General features: G+C 47.9%; 1 protein-coding gene across 1 annotated transcript; it reads left to right on the top strand.

The window, feature by feature from the left end:
• Nucleotides 1-7,499: 7,499 nt before the first annotated feature.
• KLHL40 (kelch like family member 40) lies at nucleotides 7,500-21,462 on the top strand. The gene is made up of 6 exons (XM_006120608.4): nucleotides 7,500-8,797; nucleotides 11,758-11,918; nucleotides 14,326-14,433; nucleotides 15,817-16,002; nucleotides 17,057-17,203; nucleotides 18,921-21,462. The coding sequence occupies exons 1-6, from the start codon at nucleotides 7,652-7,654 to the stop codon at nucleotides 19,030-19,032; spliced, it is 1,860 nt and encodes a 619-aa protein (XP_006120670.2). The 5' UTR covers nucleotides 7,500-7,651; the 3' UTR covers nucleotides 19,033-21,462.
• Nucleotides 21,463-23,393: the final 1,931 nt, after the last annotated feature.

The following is a 23,393-nucleotide window of genomic DNA, read 5'->3' as shown; positions in this document are numbered from 1 at the left end:
ATCATTTCTATATTTGAAGTGTATCTAGATGTGCTAGTGAAGGCCATTAGCTGTACTCAAGGAACTTAATAGCCCAGTGCTCAACACAATGATCTGTGAATAGTCTTGTTTTTCTTAAACAAGTCTTAAAGCTTTAAGCCTGGACTATGGTTGGTCCTGCCAAGACATGTGGCCCACTTACCTGATTCTGGAAACTATTTTGGATATGGTACTTTCCCATGGGGATATTAAAGAGTTGAAACTGAGCACAAAGAATTCTCACCTTGGGCAAAATCTATTTATAGGCAGGGATCCAAACAATAGGGGAGTTGGCAGATGCGAGACACCAGGACAGCTCCTGCTTGCCACCCTGATGATTGCTGGAAATATCTAAGACTGAACAGAGGAACAGATGGTGCCCAAGTTAGGAGGTTGCCTAGTGTGTGAGAAAAGAGCATTACGACTATTGTTAGGGTAAGAAATTTCATGTAACTAGTTTTTAGAGTCTGAAGCTTAGCTGGCATGTTTTATTTTATTTTGCTTAGTAACTTACTTTCATCTGTCTGTTATCACTTGCAACCTCTTATATACTCTTTTATCTTCCAGAAGACTGGAAAAGGGCAAATATTGTGCCCATCTATAAAAAGGGGAATAAGAACAACCCAGGAAACTACAGACCGGTCAGTTTAACGTCTGTCCCAGGGAAGATAATGGAGCAGGTAATTAAGGAAATCATATGCAAACACTTGGAAGGTAATAAAGTGATAGGGAATAGCCAGCATGGGTTTGTGAAGAACAAGTCATGCCAAACTAATCTGATAGCTTTCTTTGATAAGATAACGAGCCTTGTGGATAAGGGAGAAGCGGTGGATGTCATATACCTAGACTTTAGTAAGGCATTTGATACGGTCTCGCATGATATTCTTATTGATAAACTAGGCAAATATAACTTCGATAGGGCCACGATAGGGTGGGTGCATAATTGGCTGGATAACCGTAGTCAGAGAGTTGTAGTTAATGGTTCTAAATCCTGCTGGAAAGGGATAACAAGTGGAGTTCCTCAAGGGTCTGTTTTGGGACCCGTACTGTTCAATATCTTCATCAATGATGTAGATATTGGGATAGAGAGTACGCTTATTAAGTTTGCAGATGATACCAAACTGGGTGGGGTTGCAACTTCTTTGGAGGATAGGGACATAATTCAAAATGACCTTAGCAAGTTAGAGAAATGGTCAGAGGTAAACAGGATGAGGTTTAATAAAGAGAAATGCAAAGTGCTCCACTTAGGAAGGAACAATCAGTTCCATATATACAAGATGGGAAGCGACTGTCTAGGAAGGAGCATGGCGGAAAGGGATCTAGGGGTCATAGTGGACCACAAGTTGAATATGAGCCAACAGTGTGATGCTGTTGCAAAAAAAGCAAATATGATTCTAGGTTGTATCAACAGGTGTGTTGTAAGCAAAACTCGTGAAGTCATTCTGCTGCTCTACTCTGCACTAGTTAGGCCTCAGCTGGAGTACTGTGTCCAGTTCTGGGCGCCACATTTCAAGAAAGATGTGGAGAAATTGGAAAGGGTACAGAGAAGAGCGACAAGAATGATTAAAGGTCTAGAGAACATGACCTATGAAGCCAGGCTTCATGAACTGGGCTTGTTTAGTTTGGAAAAAAGAAGATTAAGGGGGGACATGATAGCGGTTTTCAAATATCTAAAAGGGTGTCACAAGGAGGAAGGCGAAAATTTGTTCCTCTTGGTTTCTGAGGACAGGACAAGGAGTAATAGGCTTAAAGTGCAGCAGGGGAGGTTTAGATTGGACATTAGGAAAAAATTCCTAACTGTCAGGGTGGTCAAATATTGGAATAAATTGCCAAGGGAGGTGGTGGAATCTCCCTCTCTGGAGATATTTAAGAACAGGTTAGATAGACATCTGTCAGGGATGGTGTAGACGGAGCTTGATCCTGCCTTGAGGGCGGGGGGCTGGACTCGATGACCTCTCGAGGTCCCTTCCAGTCCTATGATTCTATGATTCTATGATTCTATTTAATACAATCACTTTCATTTATTATGAAACTCAGTGCAAGTGTAAGCGGGGTCAAGGTAAACTCTACCCTGACATCTGGTTGTGAACTGTGGCAAGTGGTACAAAGAGACTTCAGGGGCTGAGCCCAATTTGCATAGACACACCCACCCTGTCTAGTATGTGCTCACAGCAGCCCAAATGGTCACTTTGGCCACTGTGGGATCCCCAGTCTCTCTGTTATTGAGGCAGGGGGGATAAAAGTGTTGTTACCCTTCAGATTCCTTATTCCTGATTTTAAGAGGAATAAGGGACCTTTCAGAAAAGGCTTTATTTTCCGAAAGATCCCTGTCTAGACTGGCACTTTTTTCCGGCAAAGCCCCGAGTCGGAAAAAAGCGGCAGCCATGTTCATGCAAATGGAGCGGGGAAAATTTAAATCCCCGCTGCATTTGCTATTCCGACTTGTCTCATCTGCATCCCTTTTCCGGAAAAAGGGTGCAGTGTAGAATCATAGAATCATAGAATCATAGAATCATAGGACTGGAAGGGACCTCGAGAGGTCATCGAGTCCAGCCCCCCGCCCTCAAGGCAGGATCAAGCTCCGTCTACACCATCCCTGACAGATGTCTATCTAACCTGTTCTTAAATATCTCCAGAGAGGGAGATTCCACCACCTCCCTTGGCAATTTATTCCAATATTTGACCACCCTGACAGTTAGGAATTTTTTCCTAATGTCCAATCTAAACCTCCCCTGCTGCACTTTAAGCCCATTACTCCTTGTCCTGTCCTCAGAAACCAAGAGGAACAAATTTTCTCCTTCCTCCTTGTGACACCCTTTTAGATATTTGAAAGCCGCTATCATGTCCCCCCTTAATCTTCTTTTTTCCAAACTAAACAAGCCCAGTTCATGAAGCCTGGCTTCATAGGTCATGTTCTCTAAACCTTTAATCATTCTTGTCGCTCTTCTCTGTACCCTTTCCAATTTCTCCACATCTTTCTTGAAATGTGGCGCCCAGAACTGGACACAGTACTCCAGCTGAGGCCTAACTAGTGCAGAGTAGAGCGGCAGAATGACTTCACGAGTTTTGCTTACAACACACCTGTTGATACAACCTAGAATCATATTTGCTTTTTTTGCAACAGCATCACACTGTTGACTCATATTCAACTTGTGGTCCACTATGACCCCTAGATCCCTTTCCGCCATGCTCCTTCCTAGACAGTCGCTTCCCATCTTGTATGTATGGAACGGATTGTTCCTTCCTAAGTGGAGCACTTTGCATTTCTCTTTATTAAACCTCATCCTGTTTACCTCCGACCATTTCTCTAACTTGCTAAGGTCATTCTGAATTATGTCCCTATCCTCCAAAGAAGTCGCAACCCCACCCAGTTTGGTATCATCTGCAAACTTAATAAGCGTACTCTCTATCCCAATATCTACATCATTGATGAAGATATTGAACAGTATGGGTCCCAAAACAGACCCTTGAGGAACTCCACTTGTTATCCCTTTCCAGCAGGATTTAGAACCGTTAACAACCACTCTCTGACTACGGTTATCCAGCCAATTATGCACCCACCTTATCGTGGCCCTATCTAAGTTATATTTGCCTAGTTTATCAATAAGAATATCATGCGAGACCGTATCAAATGCCTTACTAAAGTCTAGGTATATGACATCCACCGCTTCTCCCTTATCCACAAGGCTTGTTATCTTATCAAAGAAAGCTATCAGATTAGTTTGGCATGACTTGTTCTTCACAAACCCATGCTGGCTATTCCCTATCACTTTATTACCTTCCAAGTGTTTGCATATGATTTCCTTAATTACCTGCTCCATTATCTTCCCTGGGACAGACGTTAAACTGACCGGTCTATAGTTTCCTGGGTTGTTCTTATTCCCCTTTTTATAGATGGGCACAATATTTGCCCTTTTCCAGTCTTCTGGAATCTCCCCTGTCTGCCATGATTTTTCAAAGATCATAGCTAAAGGCTCAGATACCTCCTCTATCAGCTCCTTGAGTATCCTGGGATGCATTTCATCAGGACCTGGTGACTTGCTGACATCTAACTTTCCTAAGTGATTTTTAACTTGTTCTTTGTGTATCCTATCTTCTAAACTTACCCTCTCTCTGCTTGTATTCACTACGTTAGGCACACCTCCAGACTTCTCGGTGAAGACCGAAACAAAGAAGTCATTGAGCATCTCCGCCATTTCCAAGTTTCCTGTTACTGCTTCTCCCTCCTCACTAAGCAGTGGGCCTACCCTGTCCTTGGTCTTCCTCTTGCTTTTAATGTATTTATAAAAGGTCTTCTTGTTTCCCTTTATGCCTGTAGCTAATTTGATCTCATTTTGTGCCTTTGCCTTTCTAATCTTGCCCCTGCATTCCCGTGTTGCTTGCCTATATTCATCCTTTGTTATTTGTCCTAGTTTCCATTTTTTATGAGACTCCTTTTTTATTTTGAGATTGTGCAAGATCTCCTTGTTAAGCCAAGCTGGTCTTTTGCCATATTTTCTATCTTTCCTACACAGCGGAATTGTTTGCTTTTGGGCCCTTAACAACGTCCCTTTGAAATACTTCCAACTCTCCTCAGTTGTTTTTCCCTTCAGTCTTGCTTCCCATGGGACCTTACCTACAAGTTCTCTGAGCTTATCAAAATCTGCCTTCCTGAAATCCATTACCTCAATTGTGCTGGTCTCCCTTCTACCTTTCCTTAAGATCATGAACTCTATTATTTCGTGATCACTGTCCCCTATACTGTCTTCCACTTTCAAGTTCTCAACTAGTTCCTCCCTATTTGTTAAAACCAAATCCAGAACAGCTTCTCCTCTGGTAGCTTTTTCAACCTTCTGAAACAGAAAGTTGTCTCCAATGCAGTCCAGAAACTTATTGGATAGCCTGTGCCTCGCTGTGTTAGTTTCCCAACATATGTCTGGATAGTTGAAGTCCCCCATCACCACCAAATCTTGGGCTTTGGATAGTTTTGTTAATTGTTTAAAAAAGGCCTCATCCACCTCTTCCACCTGGCTAGGTGGCCTGTAGTAGACTCCTAGCATGATATCACCCTCGTTTTTTACCCCTTTTAGCTTAACCCAGAGACTCTCTACACAGCTATCTCCTACATTCATCTCCACTTCAGTCCAAGTGTGTACATTTTTAATATACAAGGCAACCCCTCCTCCCTTTTTTCCCTGTCTGTCCTTCCTGAGCAAGCCATACCCTTCCATACCAACATTCCAATCATGCGTCCCATCCCACCAGGTTTCTGTAATACCAATGATATCATAGTTGTATTTATTGGTTAGCAATTCCAGTTCTTCCTGCTTATTACCCATACTTCTCGCATTTGTATATAGGCATCTAAGATACTGATTTGATCTTGCCTCCCTGTTGTGCCCTGACCCTCCTTTCTCCTTGCCATTATAGGCCGTAGTCCCCCCCATTTCCAACCCATCTCCCAGTCCCGCACATTCAGCACTTACCTGTGGGCTTTGCTCACCTGCCCCCGACAAACCTAGTTTAAAGCCCTCCTCACAAGGTTAGCCAGACACAGCCCTTCTGTATAAAACTGCTGTGCAGAGTCAGATGGATTTAGCTGGGGTTCTGATCCCATTGGGGAAGTGCACCTGGGTGCTGTGTCAAGTCTCCGTGACTAAGCCCACCCAGAGTTGAGCTGCTCTTCGTGTCTGCGTTGCTCTGCTGTGGGCGGTGACCCCACCTCTGTGCCTTTGCTGGAGGTGACCAGAGGGTCTGGCTCAGAAGGACGGGGTGGCAGGGCGCCCCCGAGGACAGGTAGGTGGTATGATCAGCCCATCAGGTGACCATCTCCAGGGGATCTCTGTGATCAAACCCATCAGAACTCGCACTAGGCTGAGCACAGAGGTGCGCTTAGCCCAGGGGTGAGCAACGCCAATGCCACGCCCAGCCCAGATGACTGCACCTTCACTGTTTCTGCAGGCTCCAGTGTGTTCTAGAGTCATGTCCCCAGGCTCCTTGTTCTCAGAGTCTTGTGATAATTGCCAGCAAACTTGCCTGTCTTTTGGGGGGATTGTGGGAAGACACTGGAGAACCATCAGGGCTCCAGAGACTTATCCTGCATCCTCCCCGCAAAGTAGGCAGGTCCCAGGCTACAGAGGTAAAGCAGAGCCAGGTTCTAACTCGACACCCTGCTGGCTAAGCTAGCTCAGGTGTAAACCACCTGCAAACCTAGGTCAAAGGATCTTCTGCGTGGCTGGGAAAGCGGGTAGGGTTCAAATCTGGATCAACGCCTGGGTTTCCTTATAATGTAGATGCACTATTAATATTTACTGGGAGGGGGAGGGAAAAGAGTAGGGGGAGGGATTGTCCTTTGTTACTGAAACGTTGATGTCTAAATATAAACACTAACGAAACAGGGTGAACATAAAGGTTCCCTGCCTGGCTCGTCACTTGTGAAATGTGCCTGGGAGCTTTTTTGAGTTGTCACAATTGTACTTTAGTATTGTAATAATAACAGGTGTCGTGATGCTACATCCCCTGGCCATTGGGAATGTCACACAGGCAGCAACAGAGCTGGCCCCAAACCTGGATCCTCTTTCTCAGAAGTTTCTATAAACGTCTCCATTGAAAATTGGTGATTTTTTTTCAGCCAGCTCTAGACAGTGGGAAATAGTGGGCAATAGAGAAGGAAGATGGACCAGTGGACAGGATGTCAGCCTCATGTCCCTGCTTCACCAGGCTCCCTATGTGGCTTTGGACAAATCAGTTAACTTCTCTGTGCCTCAGTTCCACATCCGTACAATGGGGATAGTAGCCCCCTCCTGCCTCCCAGAGGGGGAGGGAGGATAAATACATTAAAACTGTGAGGGGCTCAGACACGACAGGGATGGGGTTCTATATAAATATCACAGACAGAACAGACCCCCAGATCCTCATGCTCCAAAATCACAGGCCTCTACCACATGTGCGCTAGGAGAATCTCCTTTAGCTGCTTCCAGTAGAGAGCCCATGATGCACAGCCGAGCATGTAAAACACTTACTCAGGAGCCGATCATGGGATTATCTCCCGTTCTCCTCCAGCACCCCCAGAAAAATTATCCCTCCAAATGACCGGCATAGCTTTGGCTGCATCACAATGACAGTACAATTCGATACCTCGTTGCGTATTTAAAGATTTAGCTTCATTGCGTATTTTTAGCTGGGTGAGTCCAGCACTGGCTGTTGAAGAGAGGAAGGGGGAGGATAACCCATTCACCAGCGAGGGGGTAGGTTTTTTTCCCCTTTCTGATCCATCTGAAGGAAAAGTCATTTCACCTATGACGAAGGCAGCTGGTCACACGCTGGCCTTCCGGAAAAGCCCAGATCCTGTAGCACTGATTCATGGGCTGTCACCATTCCAGGCTATCGTACAGCTGTTCCCTCAGCCTGGTTGTCCAATGTGTCATGTTAGAGGGTGATCGGCTTACACATGCTCTGTCAGGCTGTGGTTATATATAAAGCCCCTCGCTGAGGCTGGGACATACAGCTCCTCGTATTAGCAGCAAGTGCTTCACATTCTTAGCACGCCCAGCTCCCGGGAAGCAGGGGAGAGCCGCACGCCCAGGTTCGGGTAAGTCTCTCTGCCGAGGGATAAGAAAAACAAAGAAGCGCAAACTAGCCGCTACTTTCGAGCATGACGCTGCCGATAGATCAAGCAGAGGAGCTGCGTCTCTACCAGCAGACGCTTCTCCAGGACGGGCTCAAAGATATGCTGGACCACAACAAGTTCCTGGATTGTGTCTTGAAAGTCAAGGGGAAGGAATTCCCCTGCCACCGGTTGGTGCTGGCCGCCTGCAGCCCCTATTTCCGGGCCATGTTCCTTTCGGACATGGAGGAGAGCAAGAAGAGGGAGATCAACCTGGAGGATGTGGACCCCGAAGTCATGCACAAGATCCTCCATTACATCTACACCTCCGAGCTGGAGATCACGGAGCAGAACGTGCAGGACATTTTCTCTGTGGCCAACATGTTCCAGATCCCCTCCATCTTCACAGTCTGCGTCTCCTTCCTGCAGAAGCGCCTCTGTCTCAGCAACTGCCTGGCCGTCTTCAGGTTGGGCTTGATGCTGGACTGCGCCCGCCTGGCAGTGGCTGCCCGGGACTTCATCTGCGACCGTTTTGTCCTGATCTCCCGGGACGAGGAGTTCTACCAGTTCTCCCCCGATGAGCTCATCGCTGTGATCTCCAGCGACTCTCTCAACATTGAGAAGGAGGAGGCCGTCTTCGAGGTGGTGATGAAATGGGCGGCTGCCAAGGACCGCGAGAGTCGGCTTCAGGCCTTGCCGGTGGTCTTTGAGAGCATCCGCTTCCGCCTCATGCCCAAGGAATACCTCAAGGACCATGTGGAGAAGCATCCCATTGTGAAATCCAGCCCGGAGCTGCTCAAGAAAATCCAGATGGTGAAGGATGCCAACGAAGGAAAACTCACAGTGGTGAAAAAGAAGGTGGCGAAGAAAAGCGATGAGAAGAAAGATGGGGACAGCATCGTCAATGGAGATGTGGAAGAGGGGGACGATATCGAGGAGGACATGCTCCCAGGGATCTTGAATGACACAATGCGCTTTGGGATGTTCCTCCAGGACCTCATCTTCATGGTTAGCAGTACCGGGGCAGTGGCCTATGACCCCAGCGCTAACGAATGCTACTTTGCCTCCATCTCGTCTCAGATCCCAAAGAATCACGTCAGCCTGGTAACCAAAGAGAACCAGATCTTCATAGCAGGTGGACTGTATTACAACGAGGACAACAAAGAGGACCCCATGAGCTCCTACTTCTTACAGGTACCGACTTTGTCACTCTTTTGTTACTATGGCCCACTAGAATGGTCACTAATTTTTAGCTTTTGTATAGCACAAAGCCAATGAAACTCACCGCCATGTGTGTTATTGTGTTTGGCTTGCGTATCCCTTATAAAAATGTATGCCACACGCATTTTTTTGCTCTGTCAGAGATTGTAGAGACTGGTTGGATTTTGCTCACTGGTATGTATTACATCAATGAGTTGTTACATAGTAATATGCAGGCCATGAAAATATTTAGATACCGAGTGATCAGTATGTATAGAAAATTCTGTGATAGATAGATGCAGTGTATGAGGATAGCTAGTTAGCTAGATAGCTAGATACATGTAGTATATGAAGATAGACAGACAGATAGATAGAGTGTATGAGGATAACTAGCTAGCTAACTAGAGGTACTGACAACTGTGTCAGGGGAGGCATAGCTTGGTGGTTTGAGCATTGGCCTGCCAAACCTAGGGCTGTGAGTTCAACCCCTTGAGGGGGCCATTTAGGGATCTGGGGCAAAATCTGTCAGGGGTGGTTGTGCTGTGATATAGATAGAGTGTATGAGGTTAGTTAGCTAGGGGTACTAATAACTGTGCCGTAACAAGTTTGGAATTTCCAAATGGGGCTCATGCAGTGATCACTGTGTGTCGCTTTGGCCTGTGCCATGAGGAGGTCAGACTAGATTATCACACTAGTCTCTGCTGGCTTTGAAATCAATCAGGGAGGTTTTTAATTCAACGTTGGTTTGTCCCTCTCCGCCGGCGTTATCTTGCGTGCTGGCTCTGGGCTAAGAACTGTTTGATTTTTCAGCCTTCTGTTCTCTGTCACATCCATCTGTCTTCTGCCACTGAACGCCCTGCTGGCGGTGCCATTCACTGCGGTCACAAGAGAATTGTCCCTAGGGAATTGTGCCCTGGGTGGACGTTGAACCCCAGAAGTAACCAAAGACGTATAATCCGCTGGGGAGGAAGGAGCTAGCGAGCTGAACTAGCTCCATGCTTTCGGGGGCCTTGCGATGGCCTACCCCAATCGTCCTATGGACGGGACCCACGGGGGGGGGGGTCTGGTGTGGGAGCAGCAGGGGCTTCCTCCCTCCACATTAACCACAGCAACGAGAGCTGGAGCAGCCCCGCAGCCTGCTCTGCTCCGCCCCGCTGCCCTCTGCCGGCCCGCGGCACGTGCCGTGAAGTGTGGGCGGCACAGCGGTGGGGAACAGGCTGCCAGGCCACTCTGGCTCCCGCCTCCATGCTGACTGTGGGGGAGGGGCGCTGTCGCTGCACTAGGTGATCCCTTGGGCCAGGCGGTTTGGGGGAGGGGGCAGGGTGGAGCAGAGGTGGGGCAGGGCCTGCAGCAGGGGGGAGTTGACCCAGGCCTAACCTAACGTGGGGTGCGTGGGGGGGATATGGGGGCTGTGTTTTTTGTTTTGCTTTTCACTTTTGTGCACCGCCCCCCCGACTGATTTTTCTGTGGGTCAGCAGCCCCCCCAACCCAAAAAAGGTTGCCCCACCCCTAAGGAAAGGGAACCAAGCTCATCATGAGAGAAGTCATTGTGTCTAATTCAGCTGCACAAAGCAGAGAGGGTGAAACAACAGCCAGCCCCTCCCCCGATGGGCATAATTTTCCACTCACTTTGGCTTAGACACCTGCACAGGATAAGCAGGAAATGTTCATATTGTGAGCCAATTGGGTACCCGCTGGGCTCAGGAACAAGTGTACCCACCACCAGGAGAATTTGAACCTGGGACCTTTAGAGCTTAGTCTAGGCATCTCTACAGCTGGCTGTAGAGGTTAGGCTGTAGCACTCACTTGTTTTTATCTCTTGCTCTAAGTGATCATCCTGCCGCTACGTGGGACAGTGACCCACACTAGGGCTATGTCAACACTGCTGCAGTTTTTCAGACGAGGAAATGCAAATGGAGTGCTCACGTACAAATCTCGAGCTCTCATTTGCATAGTCTCTTCCGATCCTTTTTGCGAAAGAGGTTTTTGCACAAAAAAGCCCTTCGACGGGGCCATTTTCTGGAAAAAAAACCCTTTTGCGCAAGAACCCTTATTCCTTTTTGAAATCCCTTATTTTTGAGGAATAAGGGTTCTTGTACACGCTTCCTCTGACTTCCCTTACTCCTCGTACAATGAGGGTTACAGGAGTTGGCGTGAGAAGTCCTCCAGCTTGACAGCATTTCAACATTATTTCAAAATAACTTTCTGCCGGGTAGACGCGGACTAAAGTTATTTCAAAATAATGCTAGTTATGATGTTAGTTATTTCAAAATAATGTTGCTGTGTAGACGTACCCTCAGACAAACCACCAGCAGCAGGCTTTATTCTGTAAGGAACACAGAACAGAATTACAGTTCAGCAGCCTCCTCTCCACTTGCAGTCTAAGTGCCCCCAGCTCTGTCCGTGCTAAGTCAGGATGCCCTGGCAGGAATTAGGAAGTTCTCTCCACATGCCACCATTTGTAGCCCTCAACTTGTAGTTGCCAAGGCTGCTTGTGAAGCACACCGGAGCTTAGGCTGCCCATGAAAAATACAGCAGCTGTTCCTACAGTCACTTGGGTCCTGTTATCATTTGTCCATTGTATTGCCATCCACGGAGGAACCCCCCATCAAGGAATAGGACCCCACTATGCTAGGTGCGGTACATACCCAGCACAAAAAGACAATCCCTGTCCAAGTTAAGTATCCAACAAGAGCCAGCAGGTGGATACCACTGGAGCGGAAGGAATCAAATCAGGAAAGGACCCACAGTGAATCTCTGACCGGGGGCTGCAAAGCTAGGTAAAGATTTTGGTACGGATAGGAACAGACTCAGCACTTTGCCACTGCGCACCCGGCCCTGGTATTTTATTTTAATTAAGTAAATTGACTGCATAAGCAAATTCACTCTTCACGTGCCAGAGAGGGGCTAGCACAGCGCACGCTATACCTTCACGGCTCTTTGTTTCCTTGCAGTACGATCATCTGGACTCTGACTGGCTGGGCATGCCCCCTCTCCCTTCCCCCCGCTGCCTCTTCGGCCTGGGTGAGGCCGAAAACTCCATTTTCGTGGTAGGAGGGAAAGAACTGAAAGAAGGAGAACATACCTTGGACTCTGTCATGTGCTACGATCGATTGTAAGTGCCCAGGAAGCCAAGCAGCTGGGCTGGGTGTGAGAATGAATTGATCTGTGCAGGGACCTGAGAGACAGTCTCTGAATGCTAGATCCAGTCACCCTGGCAACTGGAATTGTCCCAAATCCCTCCCTTGGGGCCCTGATCCATCTCCGGTACCATCTGTTGGGGGTCATTGTAATGGAAACCTCTAAGGGAAAGGGGATCAAAGCTGGTAAGGCAGCCAGCCAATCAATACTCATTTTCTCAAGGGTCCCTTTAAATTGCTGCTGGAGTGCCATGCTGCATACTCCATATGGTTCTGAGGGCGGGGGCGGGGTTCAGCCGTGGTCCAGGTGGCACTGAGGACTGGCTGCCTCAGCCCTGCCCCTTCCACCAGAGGCCCCGCCCCTTCTGGGAGTAAGGACCTCCCACCTTGTCTGGGTGAAAGCTGTCAGCTGTCCTGAATCTGTGAATCATAATACCTCCAATCCTGACACCTACTGTCAATCTGCTGTGCAGAACGCCACGTCTCCTAAGCATTGTGGGTTCTTCCCATCGGACAAAAGCACTGAACTGTCTTTTCCCACTCATCTAGCGGGAAATACAAGAGCTGCCTCTTTCCCTCCCCTCCCCCGTCATTATGACTCTTCGTAGCATATGCTTTGTAGTGTCTACTACAAACTGCCTGAAGTATTAAATCCTACTGACAGGCAAGCAGACATGCCCAAGAGTCCTTCCCTGCCTGCCTGCCTGCAATAAACTGGAATAGCTAGCAAACTAGAGAGACTTTTGCTCAGCTCATATTTAGACACGCCTGTACTGTTTTATTTAGGCATGCCTGTTTCATAGGTAGAGACTTCGAACCAATTCCCATTCCTATCAACCAGGATGTTTATCTGGGTCCTGAAATTCTCTTGAGGCGGGGGCTCGTGTAAAGTGCATGTAGCTGAAAAGTATGATCAGAAGGGACAGTTTTCAGATCCTCTTCTTTGCAATGGGGTTTCAAAGCAACCAGCACAGTAAGCATGCACCTGCCCCATGCTACTGACATCTGAGATTGCAGCAAATAAACCTGTCTATGGAGAGATGGATTATCCTTACTTGAATTAGGGGTTAGACTTGGTATCTCTAAGATCAAATCAGTCCAGAGCGTTCAGGTTTCTCTGGTAGTGCTTCCTCCTGGTCTTCTGTCTGTGGCAGGAGAAGTTTGTCAGAGTGTGCGACAGGCTGTGCAGCATGGTGGAGAAGCTTGTGAAATGGTTGTACAGCATAGTCAAGCAGCTACAGAACAGGACAGACTCAAGAGATCTCCATTCGAATCATGGCTTTGACTGGACCTGCTCTGAAAGCACAGGCACGACAATAAGATCTAGATTCAACCTGTGGAACTCCTTGCCAGAGGAGGCTGTGAAGGCTAGGACTATAATAGAGTTTAAAGAGAAGCTAGATAATTTCATGGAGGTTAGGTCCATACAAGGCTATAAGCCAGGGGATAGAAATGGTGTCCTTGGCCTCTGTTTGTCAGAGGCTGGAGAGCGATGGCAAGAGACAAATCGCTTGATCATTGTCTTCGGTCCACCCTCTCTGGGGCACCAGGTGCTGGCCACTGTCGGCAGACAGGATACTGGGCTAGATGGACCTTTGGTCTGACCCAGTACGGCCATTCTTATGTTATGTTCTTATTTTCAGACCGTGCTCCCTCTCATCTTTTCCATCCGTGTGCAGAATAAAATGTTATGTGCACCAAGGCATGTGTGATTGTGCACCACCCACAGAAACAAAAAAAAAAACCTAGCTGTGGGTTTTGTGATATTCAGCTGGGTGGCATTGGACTCTCTCCTGAGTAGCCGCCCAAGTGCCCAGCTGACACGGAGCACTGCTTTCAGACATGGCCTCAGATTTTGGGTGCCTCCATTGTTGGGTGCCCACTGTTAGAAAACAAGGGCCTGATTTCAAGAGGTACCAAATGCTCCAAACCACAGCTGAGTGTCACGTGGGTGGCACCTGAAAACTGAGCTACCCCCAATTTAGTGGCAACTTCTGGCCTTTTAGCTCTGGGTCAATCAGCCAGTTCCCCTTCTCTAAAGTCAGGATCATGCCTGAATCGTGACATTAAAAACATGCGCTGACCGATACCTCTGCAAAGGGCTTGAGCTCTTGGGATAGAAGGTTCTTTATAAACATGAACCCGAATACAAGCTAAGCAGCTGAGAGGATGCTACAGGGGGGAAAAAGAGCATTATAGCAAGTATTTTAGGTGTAGTTTTGTTTTCTGTGTGGCTGAATATGACATTTCTTAATGAATTTTTAGACTCCACGCACTTTGAACCACACCAGTATCCGCCTGTGGGTTTGCAAAGCACCTTGTCCATTCAAGATGCTTCCCTCATCTGAACGGTATAATAATTCTCTTGCTTTCCATAATCAGGTCATTTAAATGGGGCGAGTCGGACCCTGTCCCCTATGCGGTCTATGGCCATGCTGTGGTGTCAGACAAGGATCTAGTCTACCTCATAGGAGGCAAAGGAAGTGACAAGTAAGTGAACGAGCAAGGGAAAGACAAGGCGTGGGAAGGGCAAAACATTTCTGATGGCAAAAGGGGTTGGCTGCTTCCATGTCCTAAGTCACGTCTAGAAGAAGGAAGTTATACAGGGGGCTTGGTTGGGTACATAACTAGGGTAATTAGCAGGTTAAGAAGTATAGAGGAACAGATGGATCAAGGGAGGATGGGGGGCTAGCATGGGGACCCTTCCCTTCCAAGCCTCTGAATCCAGCCTTAATCCTGTTGCTAGAGTTTCTCTCAGGGACCTCAGCGCCACCCCTGTATAATTGTATTGAGATGAATGGGTGAACAGCAGAAGGATCAAGGACAACATACGGCCATGACAGAGAAAGACTGTCCTCCTTCTTCCCCCTATAAACCAGCATGACAAATGACAGGAGAGACACGAGAATGCCCCCCACCCCGCAGCAGGGAAACTGTCTGTCATCACACCAGGAGCCCTGCCTGGGAGAAGGCTGGTCTGCCACAGGAAGAACCCGCTGTCCCAGCTGCAGCAGCAGCAAACGACCTCAGAAAACTTTACCTCGGGCCCAGCTGTCATTTAGTACCCGCAGGGGACAACTCCTCAGCATGACCTGCCACTTGAAAGGAACATTCCAGCCAGGGCAGAACAGCAAAGATAAAGATGGATAAAATAGGCTAGCAATGGTAGATCCCACATAAAAGGTGGGCAAATGCCGACCTGCGGGCCAGTTCTAGTTCTCCAGGCTGGCGGGGCCCCCACACTGCTGTATTTCCCTGCACCTTCGCATGTACGGGTGATCATAGCTCCCATTGGCCGCAGATTGCTGTTCCCAGCCAATGGGAGCTGCGAGAGCCTGTACCTGCAGAGCTGCAGATAAATGTAGTGGCAGGGGCTAACCCTGGTGAACTGCCGTCATTTTATTGCCCACCCCTGCCCCATGTCAAAGAGACTGCAGTATGGAAAGAGGGCGCATACCCCTCCTAGACTGTAAGTGCTCTGGGGCAGAGAGTCCCGTGATTAGTTTCTGCTGCAGCATTGAATGTCATCATCAGGACTTAACAAATCAGGCCTGCTGCCGAGTGCATGCAGGCAGATCCCTGATTTGCATAAGCTAGACACACACCGCTAGCAATGTGTACGCACAACACCAGGGTGCTCACGGGCAATAGTGTCTACACAAGAAAGGTAGATGTTGCACACAAGAAAGACATCTATTGAGTTGACATGGGCTCAGCGGTAAAATGAACGGGTCCCCATTTCCAGTGTCATAGAAGCAGCTGTAAGTCAGCTGCCGGCTTAGATTGACCCTAAAGAATCCCATCTCTCGGTCCAGTGGAACTAGGCCATGTCCTAATTCAGCGAGGTTGCTGTTCCCTTTTGCCCTTTCGCAGGAAGTGCCTGAAAAAGATGTGTGTCTACAACCCTAAGAAGTTTGAGTGGAAGGAGCTGGCTCCCATGAAAACCGCCCGTTCTCTGTTCGGCGCAACCGTGCACAATGGCAAGATCTACGTGGCAGCTGGGGTGACTGACACGGGCTTGACTGACTCGGTGGAAGCGTACGACATTGCAGCTAACAAGTATGTACTGTGCCTTGTCCTTGGGATGAAAATGCTCCAGGGAGCAGCTGCAGGAATGTGTGAAACAATCCGACCCCAGCAGCCAACCACTTGGAGCTAACTTGGCTCCATCCACCCAGCTTACTGTGCAACCGTGGCACCTCTTTGCCTGGTCTTAGTCATTGCTGGTCCAGGTTCATCTGTCTAGTGCCGGAGGTTTGCTGCAATATCAGTAGCTTGAATGCCCGGAAGGCATGGGGAATGGGGTCACTCAACCAGGAGAGAAGCAGAACCCTAACTTGTTGCATCCCCAGGCATTGGGATGAGATAGGCTCCCTGTCCAGAGATCAGGTTATGTCACAACTTCCAGGGGTGACACACTTCTCAGCCTGGTGTATGAAACCCAGCTGGGAGGGGAGATTTCTGCCTCCTTCCTGCTCGATCCCCCACTGACTGCAGTGGGTTTGGGATCAGCCCCAGAGCCCCCCATGCACAGGCCACGTAGCTCTAGGAACATGGAAGGGAAGGAATCCTCCGAAGGGCTGCAGTGGCCCTCACGCTGATTGTATTGCCCCTCCAGGGTTCAGTGTAATCTCAGAGCCACACCCTTGCCCGAGCCAAATGAGTCTGGTGCTGCGCAGTATGCAAGGGGGTGCAAACCCCACATGGGTCCCCTCCTCCTGCCTATGCACACTCTGCAGAAGCCCACAGGCCACACTGGCTAATGCATGACTGGCAGGCCCTCAGACACTAAAGTGGGGAGCGCAGCATAAGACCCTCTACAGAACAGAACAGGAGCGATTGTTTCTGGTGTATCTGGGGTCTTGTGTGACCACCGAGGGGTGTTGCGGGTGTTCAGCACACCTGGAAATTAGACCCTGGCTGCCTGAAGTTAGGCACCCAGAGCTGACGGGTGCTTTTCATAACACTGGGCCTAAGCAACTTGCCTGAGGGCCACACAAGTTGGTGAGTGGTACTGCTCACAAGTCCAGGCACATATCCATGCTGAGGTAGCTGCCATGATAGCAAGCGCCCCGCACACCCGCTTAACATGTCTAACCTTTCTGCCCGGCAGGTGGGAGCCCTTCACTGAATTCCCCCAGGAGCGCAGCTCTGTCAGCCTGGTGAGTCTGGGGGGCAGCCTGTATTTACTTGGCGGATTTGCCACAGTGGAGACCGAGTCAGGAGAACTGGTGCCAACCGAACTCAATGACGTCTGGAGGTAAGAAACATCGCCAGCCAGCAAAGGGTGTACCTGGAGGCTGAGTTCTTCTGGAGCTCTGTCCCCTCTCTGTGCCCAGATTGCAAGTGGTGTAAAAGCCAATTTCTTGCCCTTAAATGGCACTTGTTTTTATTGTTTTGGGGGTGACTCACTTCTCACCAGTGATTTTCAAAAGATTAAAAAAGTGGAGAGAGTGCAGAAAAGAGAGCCCCCAAAATGATTCCAGGTGAATCACTGAGACATGACAATCCCAGAATATCAACTTCATGGGGAGAAAATACCAGGTACTAAAGGGGTCTTTAAATCGAGCAGAGAAAGCCAGAATAAGAGCCCACGGTTGGACTTTAAAGGCAGACAAATTCAAATGGAAAATAAGTCACTTGTTTTTTTTTTTTTAAACAGTGAGGGTGATTAGCCTCTGGAACAGACTAGCCAGGGAAGTGGTGGATTCTCCATCACTTGAGATCTTCCTAGAAGAGTTGGTGCATTTCTAGAAGAGATGCTTTAGCCAAACGTTATTGGGTTCAAAACTGGGGCAAAGTCTGTGGTCTGTATTATAAAGGGAGTCAGACTAGATGATCATAAAGTTCCCTTCTGGCCTCAAAGACTATGAAACTGGAAATTAAATGAGCCTTTAATCAAGGCTTTGTCTGCACTAGAGAAATTTTGCACAAAGTTTCCTGCTATTGGTTAAGTCTGGGTCTGAGCCCCACTGGTATTGGCATAGCCTTGGTGCCAAAAGCCACCTCACGGCCCTCAGTGTTCTAAGCAGAATGCTGACCCAATCTGCTTTCAACCAAGGCAGAACAGGAGACTACTTCCAAAGCAGGTTGACTGTCAAGACCAAACAAGTGCAGTGGGGAGAGGGCTCTGTGGGCGTGATCCACACTGTGTAAATTCCCTGAGCTCCACTGACTTCAGCTGAGCTATGGCATTTTACACCAGCTGAGTGTCTGACACTATTGCTTCTCTGGCCTGGAAGCCTATCAAACCTAGATAATGGAGACTGTCTGAGTCTTGATGGCTTCAGTCCAGTCCCCAATGGAAAAACCTACTCCTCCAAGTCCTCTAAAACTGGCACACTCATTAACAGGCTCAGCAGAGAGACTACTGCCATTCAATCCATGGGAACGGACCTATCCTTTCCCATGCAACATACCCCACCAGGGGACCGGGGCAGGTATATTGGCAGGGCAGCACAAAGACATTTGCTAGTTGATGCCTGTACTGTAGCAGTTCTGTGCAGAGCGCACTCAAGCCTCCTGTATTATCAATCTAACATTTTTCATCAGCTCAAGGGCCCAATCCCAAAGTCTGTTCATGTCAATGGATTTTAATTAAGGCCTAAGCCCATATTCACAAGACTGAAACTGACTCAAAAAATCCTACCTATCCCTCTTGGTAGCTTTCATGACATATAGAATCACAGTCCTTAAACAAGAGACACGTATTAATGAAAATAAATTACAGCTACTGACAGAATCTAACAGGTTTCCACAATGCTCAAGTTCCATTTTTGGCTCTCTTGTTTACCACACACCACACCGGCTGGAACTCTACACACAGAGACATCTAGTGGCTGAATAACATAATGCAAGTACACACGTTACAGGAGTAGCACTGAATCTATTTCTCATAGCCAGAGCTGGGATGGGGAACATAGTGGATGGTCAGCAAAGAACTCTGTTCCTATCATTTTTTGTCTACCTCCCTTTAGGTATGATGAAGAAGGGAAGAAGTGGGAAGGCGTCCTCAGAGAGATCCAGTATGCCTCAGGAGCCACCTTCCTTCCTGTGCGCATGAATGTTTTACGGCTAACAAAGATGTAAATGATGCAATGATTTATGTTGGTCCTGTTTTTTTTCTAAGTTCACTTTTAAAAATGTGATGGGGAGTGGGGAGTAATTTTTATTGGATAAGCAAGAGATTTGTCTGTTATTTGTTGCCACTTTAGTTCACCCAGAAGGGAAGAGAAAGAATTAAGTTGAACCCTTATGGGAGCTTAAAGAAGATTAAAGCACGAGAATCCAGATCTGGGTACCACAAAGAGCAGTGATGGGTGGATTGCCTGGGAGTCCAAGACTCATTCTACCTCTAGAAACAGATTCCTTCCCTTCTTCCTTTCTGGATAGGAACCACAATTTTCCATCAGGACAGAATCTTGAATTCAGGAATTCACATCTTCCCTTCTTATTCCCTTTCCAGGAATTCACATCTTCTTTCTCCCAATTTTCTCCTTCCATCCAACAAGGCCCTTCTTCGTCTCCACCACCCCTCTGACCAGGGAAGTCGGGAGACGGATCCCAAAAGAATGAAGCAAGCCAGAATAGCACATTCCCATGCAAGGGAATTTCAAACACAAGGTAGTTCCCAGCCAACCTTCCAAAAGGGAGTCATTCGTTAGCAGTAAGGGAAGCAAGAGATCTGTGCTGTAGGCACTTGGTGCTGGTCTGAAGCATGTGAGAGGCCTTGGCCATTCTATTGAGTATAACTCACAAAGAAAAAAACAGTGTGCGTGTGAGGGATAGGGGAAATGCTCCTGCAGCAACAGCAAACAGCAAGCTAGATAGGGCTAAAAAGAGTGAGCACCGAAGAACAGGTGCAATCAGACCAGTCTGTTGTAATAGGTGCCTCAGGGTTTGTTTCTACTATGCCAGGGTTCAATGCTGCAGCAATTGACCCACCGGCTGTCAATTTATCACATCTGCTTAGATGCGATAAACCAATCTCTGAGTGCTCTCCCGTCAATGCCTGTACTCCACCAGGACAAGAGTAGCCAGCATTGATGGGAGAGGAGCCCTTGCTGACCTTATCACAGACAAGACCGCAATAAGTATGTTGACTTTTACGTAGCCGAAGTCACATAGATTAGATCGATGGTGGGGGTCAGTGTAGACAAAGCCTCAGACACGCTCTCCGACAGATTTCCACACCTGCCTTTTGCGTTTTGTTTCCTTTGGCCTTATTATCTTTGCATTCCAGAGGTTCAGCTTCCACTCTCTCTGAGCAACTGTTCCAGAGGAAGAAGGGGGAAAATGGCTTCTTGATGTCATCAATTATTAGCTCTCCTTGCCCACTAAGTAGAGGACCTACACGTCTTTTCATTGTTCTCTTATGCCTAACATTATTAAAGAATCTCTTCTGGCCTTTTATGTCCCTTGCTAGGTATAAATAACTCATTTGTGCCATAGCTATACTGATTTTTGTCCTTACCTGCTTGTGTTATTTTTCTGTACTCCTCTTTAGCAATTCATCCATGTTTCCACTTTTTTAGGATTCCTTTTTGATTTCCAGGTCATTAAAGAGCTCCCAATGGAGTCATATTGGCCTTTTACTTGTCTATCTTTACTTTTTATCCATTGATGCAAAGGAATGCTGTATAAGGGCACATCTACACGGCAGAGCTAAAGTCAAATTAAGCTACACAACTTCATCTATGTCAATTGCGTAGCTTAAGTCAAAATAGCTGAACTCGGCTTTTGGCGCTGTCTTCACAGCAGGAAGTCGAAGGAAGAACACTCTTCCTTCGACTTCCCTTTCTCCTCATGAAATGAGGGCTACCATGAATCCGAGTAAGAAGTCCTCCAGCTCGACATTATTTTGAAATAAAGGCTTGTGGTGTAGATGCATACTATGTTATTTCGGAATAACATCAGTTATTCTGAAATAATGCTGTTGCGTAGATGTACCCTAAGAGACTGATATAACTATTTGCTTAAGAGCGGTACTTCGCTGCCTGCTCCTAGGTGGCAAAGGCTGCAGTGAAGGAGAAATTCTCTGTATTTGTGGTAGCAGCTGCAGAAGCAGTTGATTTGTTCATATGGTTCCAGTAGTTTTATTTCTGTTCTTTTTAATTATCTGGAGTCTACATGCTCCCTCTCTTCTTCACAATAACAACCAACATGTCACAGACTGCAGTGATCACATACAGAGTTTTGCAAGGCTTTGTTGCATCAAAATTTCCCTTTTCATGGGGTGGTTTTATATTTACGATGTCATGGAAATTTGTCATGTCCTTTCCTTTTGTTCTTAAACCGCGGCTTGCAAAATAGATCAATAACACTGAAACTCTCCACAGCTTTTGGCTCAGTGGAAGCATCCTACCATTGAAATGTGCATTTTTAGGCTCCAGCAACAATTTTTGATAGATACAAATACACCTGGACTTGTAATAGACACAAATCTCTGTGGAAAGGAAAGCCTGAGGACTCCTATATTATTGGACCAGTGTTTTATTTTACAATAAAAAAGAGAGACATACTATGTGTGTGTGTGTGTGATGACCAATGCCACATCAACTAAACATCATAATCAAATTGCAACTGCATTGGACAGGGTTGGAAACAAGTGGTCATGCGCACAGCTGGTTCAGGGCTTGCGTTCGAGGCAAGGCAGCAAGCTCAGCTGGTCCCACTGAGCCTTCTTTAAATGGTCGTGTTTCCTGATTGGGCACAGAAGCCAGCAGCCTGATCCTGGAGCCCAGTAGCTCTAGCAGCGCAGTTGCAGCTCCAGGTGTATCATGCCTGCCGCTGTGCTTGCCCTGTTTTTGCTTCCGCTTCCTGCTCCAGCCCTGTTCCTGCCTGGCCTTCCTGCTCTGGTTCTGACTCAGCCTCCAACCTTTGGCCTGCCTCCTCACCCCAACTTCCAGCTTCACTCAGGCTGGATTACTGTCTCCTGGATCTATACTCACCATTACTCCAAACCGCTGCCACACCTATGAGACAAGGTCCTACATCTGGGTTGGCTGCCTACATCCAGCAGCCTACATTATGAGTACTCCATGTGTGGAATAAATTTTGTTACGTGTGGATGTGCACCACCAGTAGAAAATACATGCTGCTGGCTGCGAGTGCTCTGCTAGTCATGTGTTTGGGCGGCATTTGAATTTCTCCTGGACAGCCGCCTAAACACCTAGCTTACAGGGAACGCTGTAGTATTACAAAAGGCTGTTCAGTGCATTGACTACTGTGCCAACAATGTTGACTTTGCCTATTAGCTGAGGTCACCCTTCACTCATGCGTTAAGGATAAAGCAGTATCAGCTATCTAAGCTTTTACACCAACCTAATTCTTATGATTATATTTACCGTCGGTATCACAGTAGCACCTGGAAGTTGCTGTTGAGTTTGGGGGCCCATTATGTTGGAGGGTGGACATAGTCAGAGGCAGTCCTTACCCCAAAAGGTCTGCAATCTACATAGGCAAGACACAGGGCTAGAGGGGGACCAAGGCGATGAAGGGTCTTGTCCCAGTGCCCACAGGCAGATTGAGTTGGAAACAGTGTCAGCCACTGCCTCCCACAATCAGGCCTAATGGTTGGAGCATGGTCACGGCTAGGTGTCGAGCTGGACCTGAACCAAGGTTCAACCTGGACAGATCAGAACCGTAGTGAGCCCAGCTGTGGGCCAAGACTCCTGAGTCCCAGCCCCATGTCCTCACCACGGAAGGACACGTACAGCGTAGTGAGCGGCCAAGCATTGGAGAGGGTCTATCAAACACGGCTGAGAAGCAGCGGTCGGGATTCACTGCAGAATGTGACTTTGCAGGTAGAATTGGGCCTCACTCCCAACGACGAAGGGCACCCTGATGGGTCTGATGCAGGTCTCTCAGGAACTAACAGCCACGCACAATGGCTCCTGCTCTGCTCCTCTCATCACCCTTTTTCTTCTCTTCCTGAAAAGCCTGATTCTTTCTCTTCAGCGCCGACCCTGCCCCTTCGATCTGGCTCCCTGGCCAGCCTCTTCAACACACCACGTGTAGCTTTCATGGCGCCTGTTCTCCACAGCTGCCCAACGCTACACACCGCTCTCTGCTGAATTGCCTGGCGGTTAGCTTGTGACCAGAGTAGCTATGGTAGGCAGAGGTGCTTATTGAAGATTCTTGGATACCTTTTAGCTCAATGATGGGTAACCTAAGCTAGTGAGTGGGCTGCAAGGCTGTTGTAACCAAGACTGTCTCCAGTTTTGCTAACTATGCTTGCACACTAGAATGGGTGGGGTGCACCGATTGAACTTTGCACTTTGACTGGATGCAGAGAGTCCACATGGCTCTCACAGTCAATGTTAAAAACACAAGTAGTCCTTTAGCACCTTTGGGCATTTCCAGGGCTGGGTTAAGGTGGGGGGGCTAGCCGGGCAGCTGCCCAGGGCGCCAGCCTATGGGGGGCGCCTGATTGAATTGCTAAGCGGCAC

This window comes from Pelodiscus sinensis, chromosome 2 (assembly GCF_049634645.1).
Source record: "Pelodiscus sinensis isolate JC-2024 chromosome 2, ASM4963464v1, whole genome shotgun sequence".
In the NCBI taxonomy this organism is placed as follows: domain Eukaryota; kingdom Metazoa; phylum Chordata; order Testudines; family Trionychidae; genus Pelodiscus; species Pelodiscus sinensis.
Note: the sequence above shows the minus strand (reverse complement) of the source record. Positions and strands in the feature narration are given on the sequence as shown.

What these genes read in the sequence shown, in the direction of transcription:
- KLHL40 (XM_006120608.4), top strand. Translation starts at nt 7,652, where the DNA reads ATGACGCTGCCGATAGATCAAGCAGAGGAGCTGCGTCTCTACCAGCAG. An exon ending in TGAGCTCCTACTTCTTACAG is followed by an intron (nt 8,798 to 11,757) that starts GTACCGACTTTG and finishes GTTTCCTTGCAG; the next exon opens with TACGATCATCTGGACTCTGA. An exon ending in GTCATGTGCTACGATCGATT is followed by an intron (nt 11,919 to 14,325) that starts GTAAGTGCCCAG and finishes TTCCATAATCAG; the next exon opens with GTCATTTAAATGGGGCGAGT.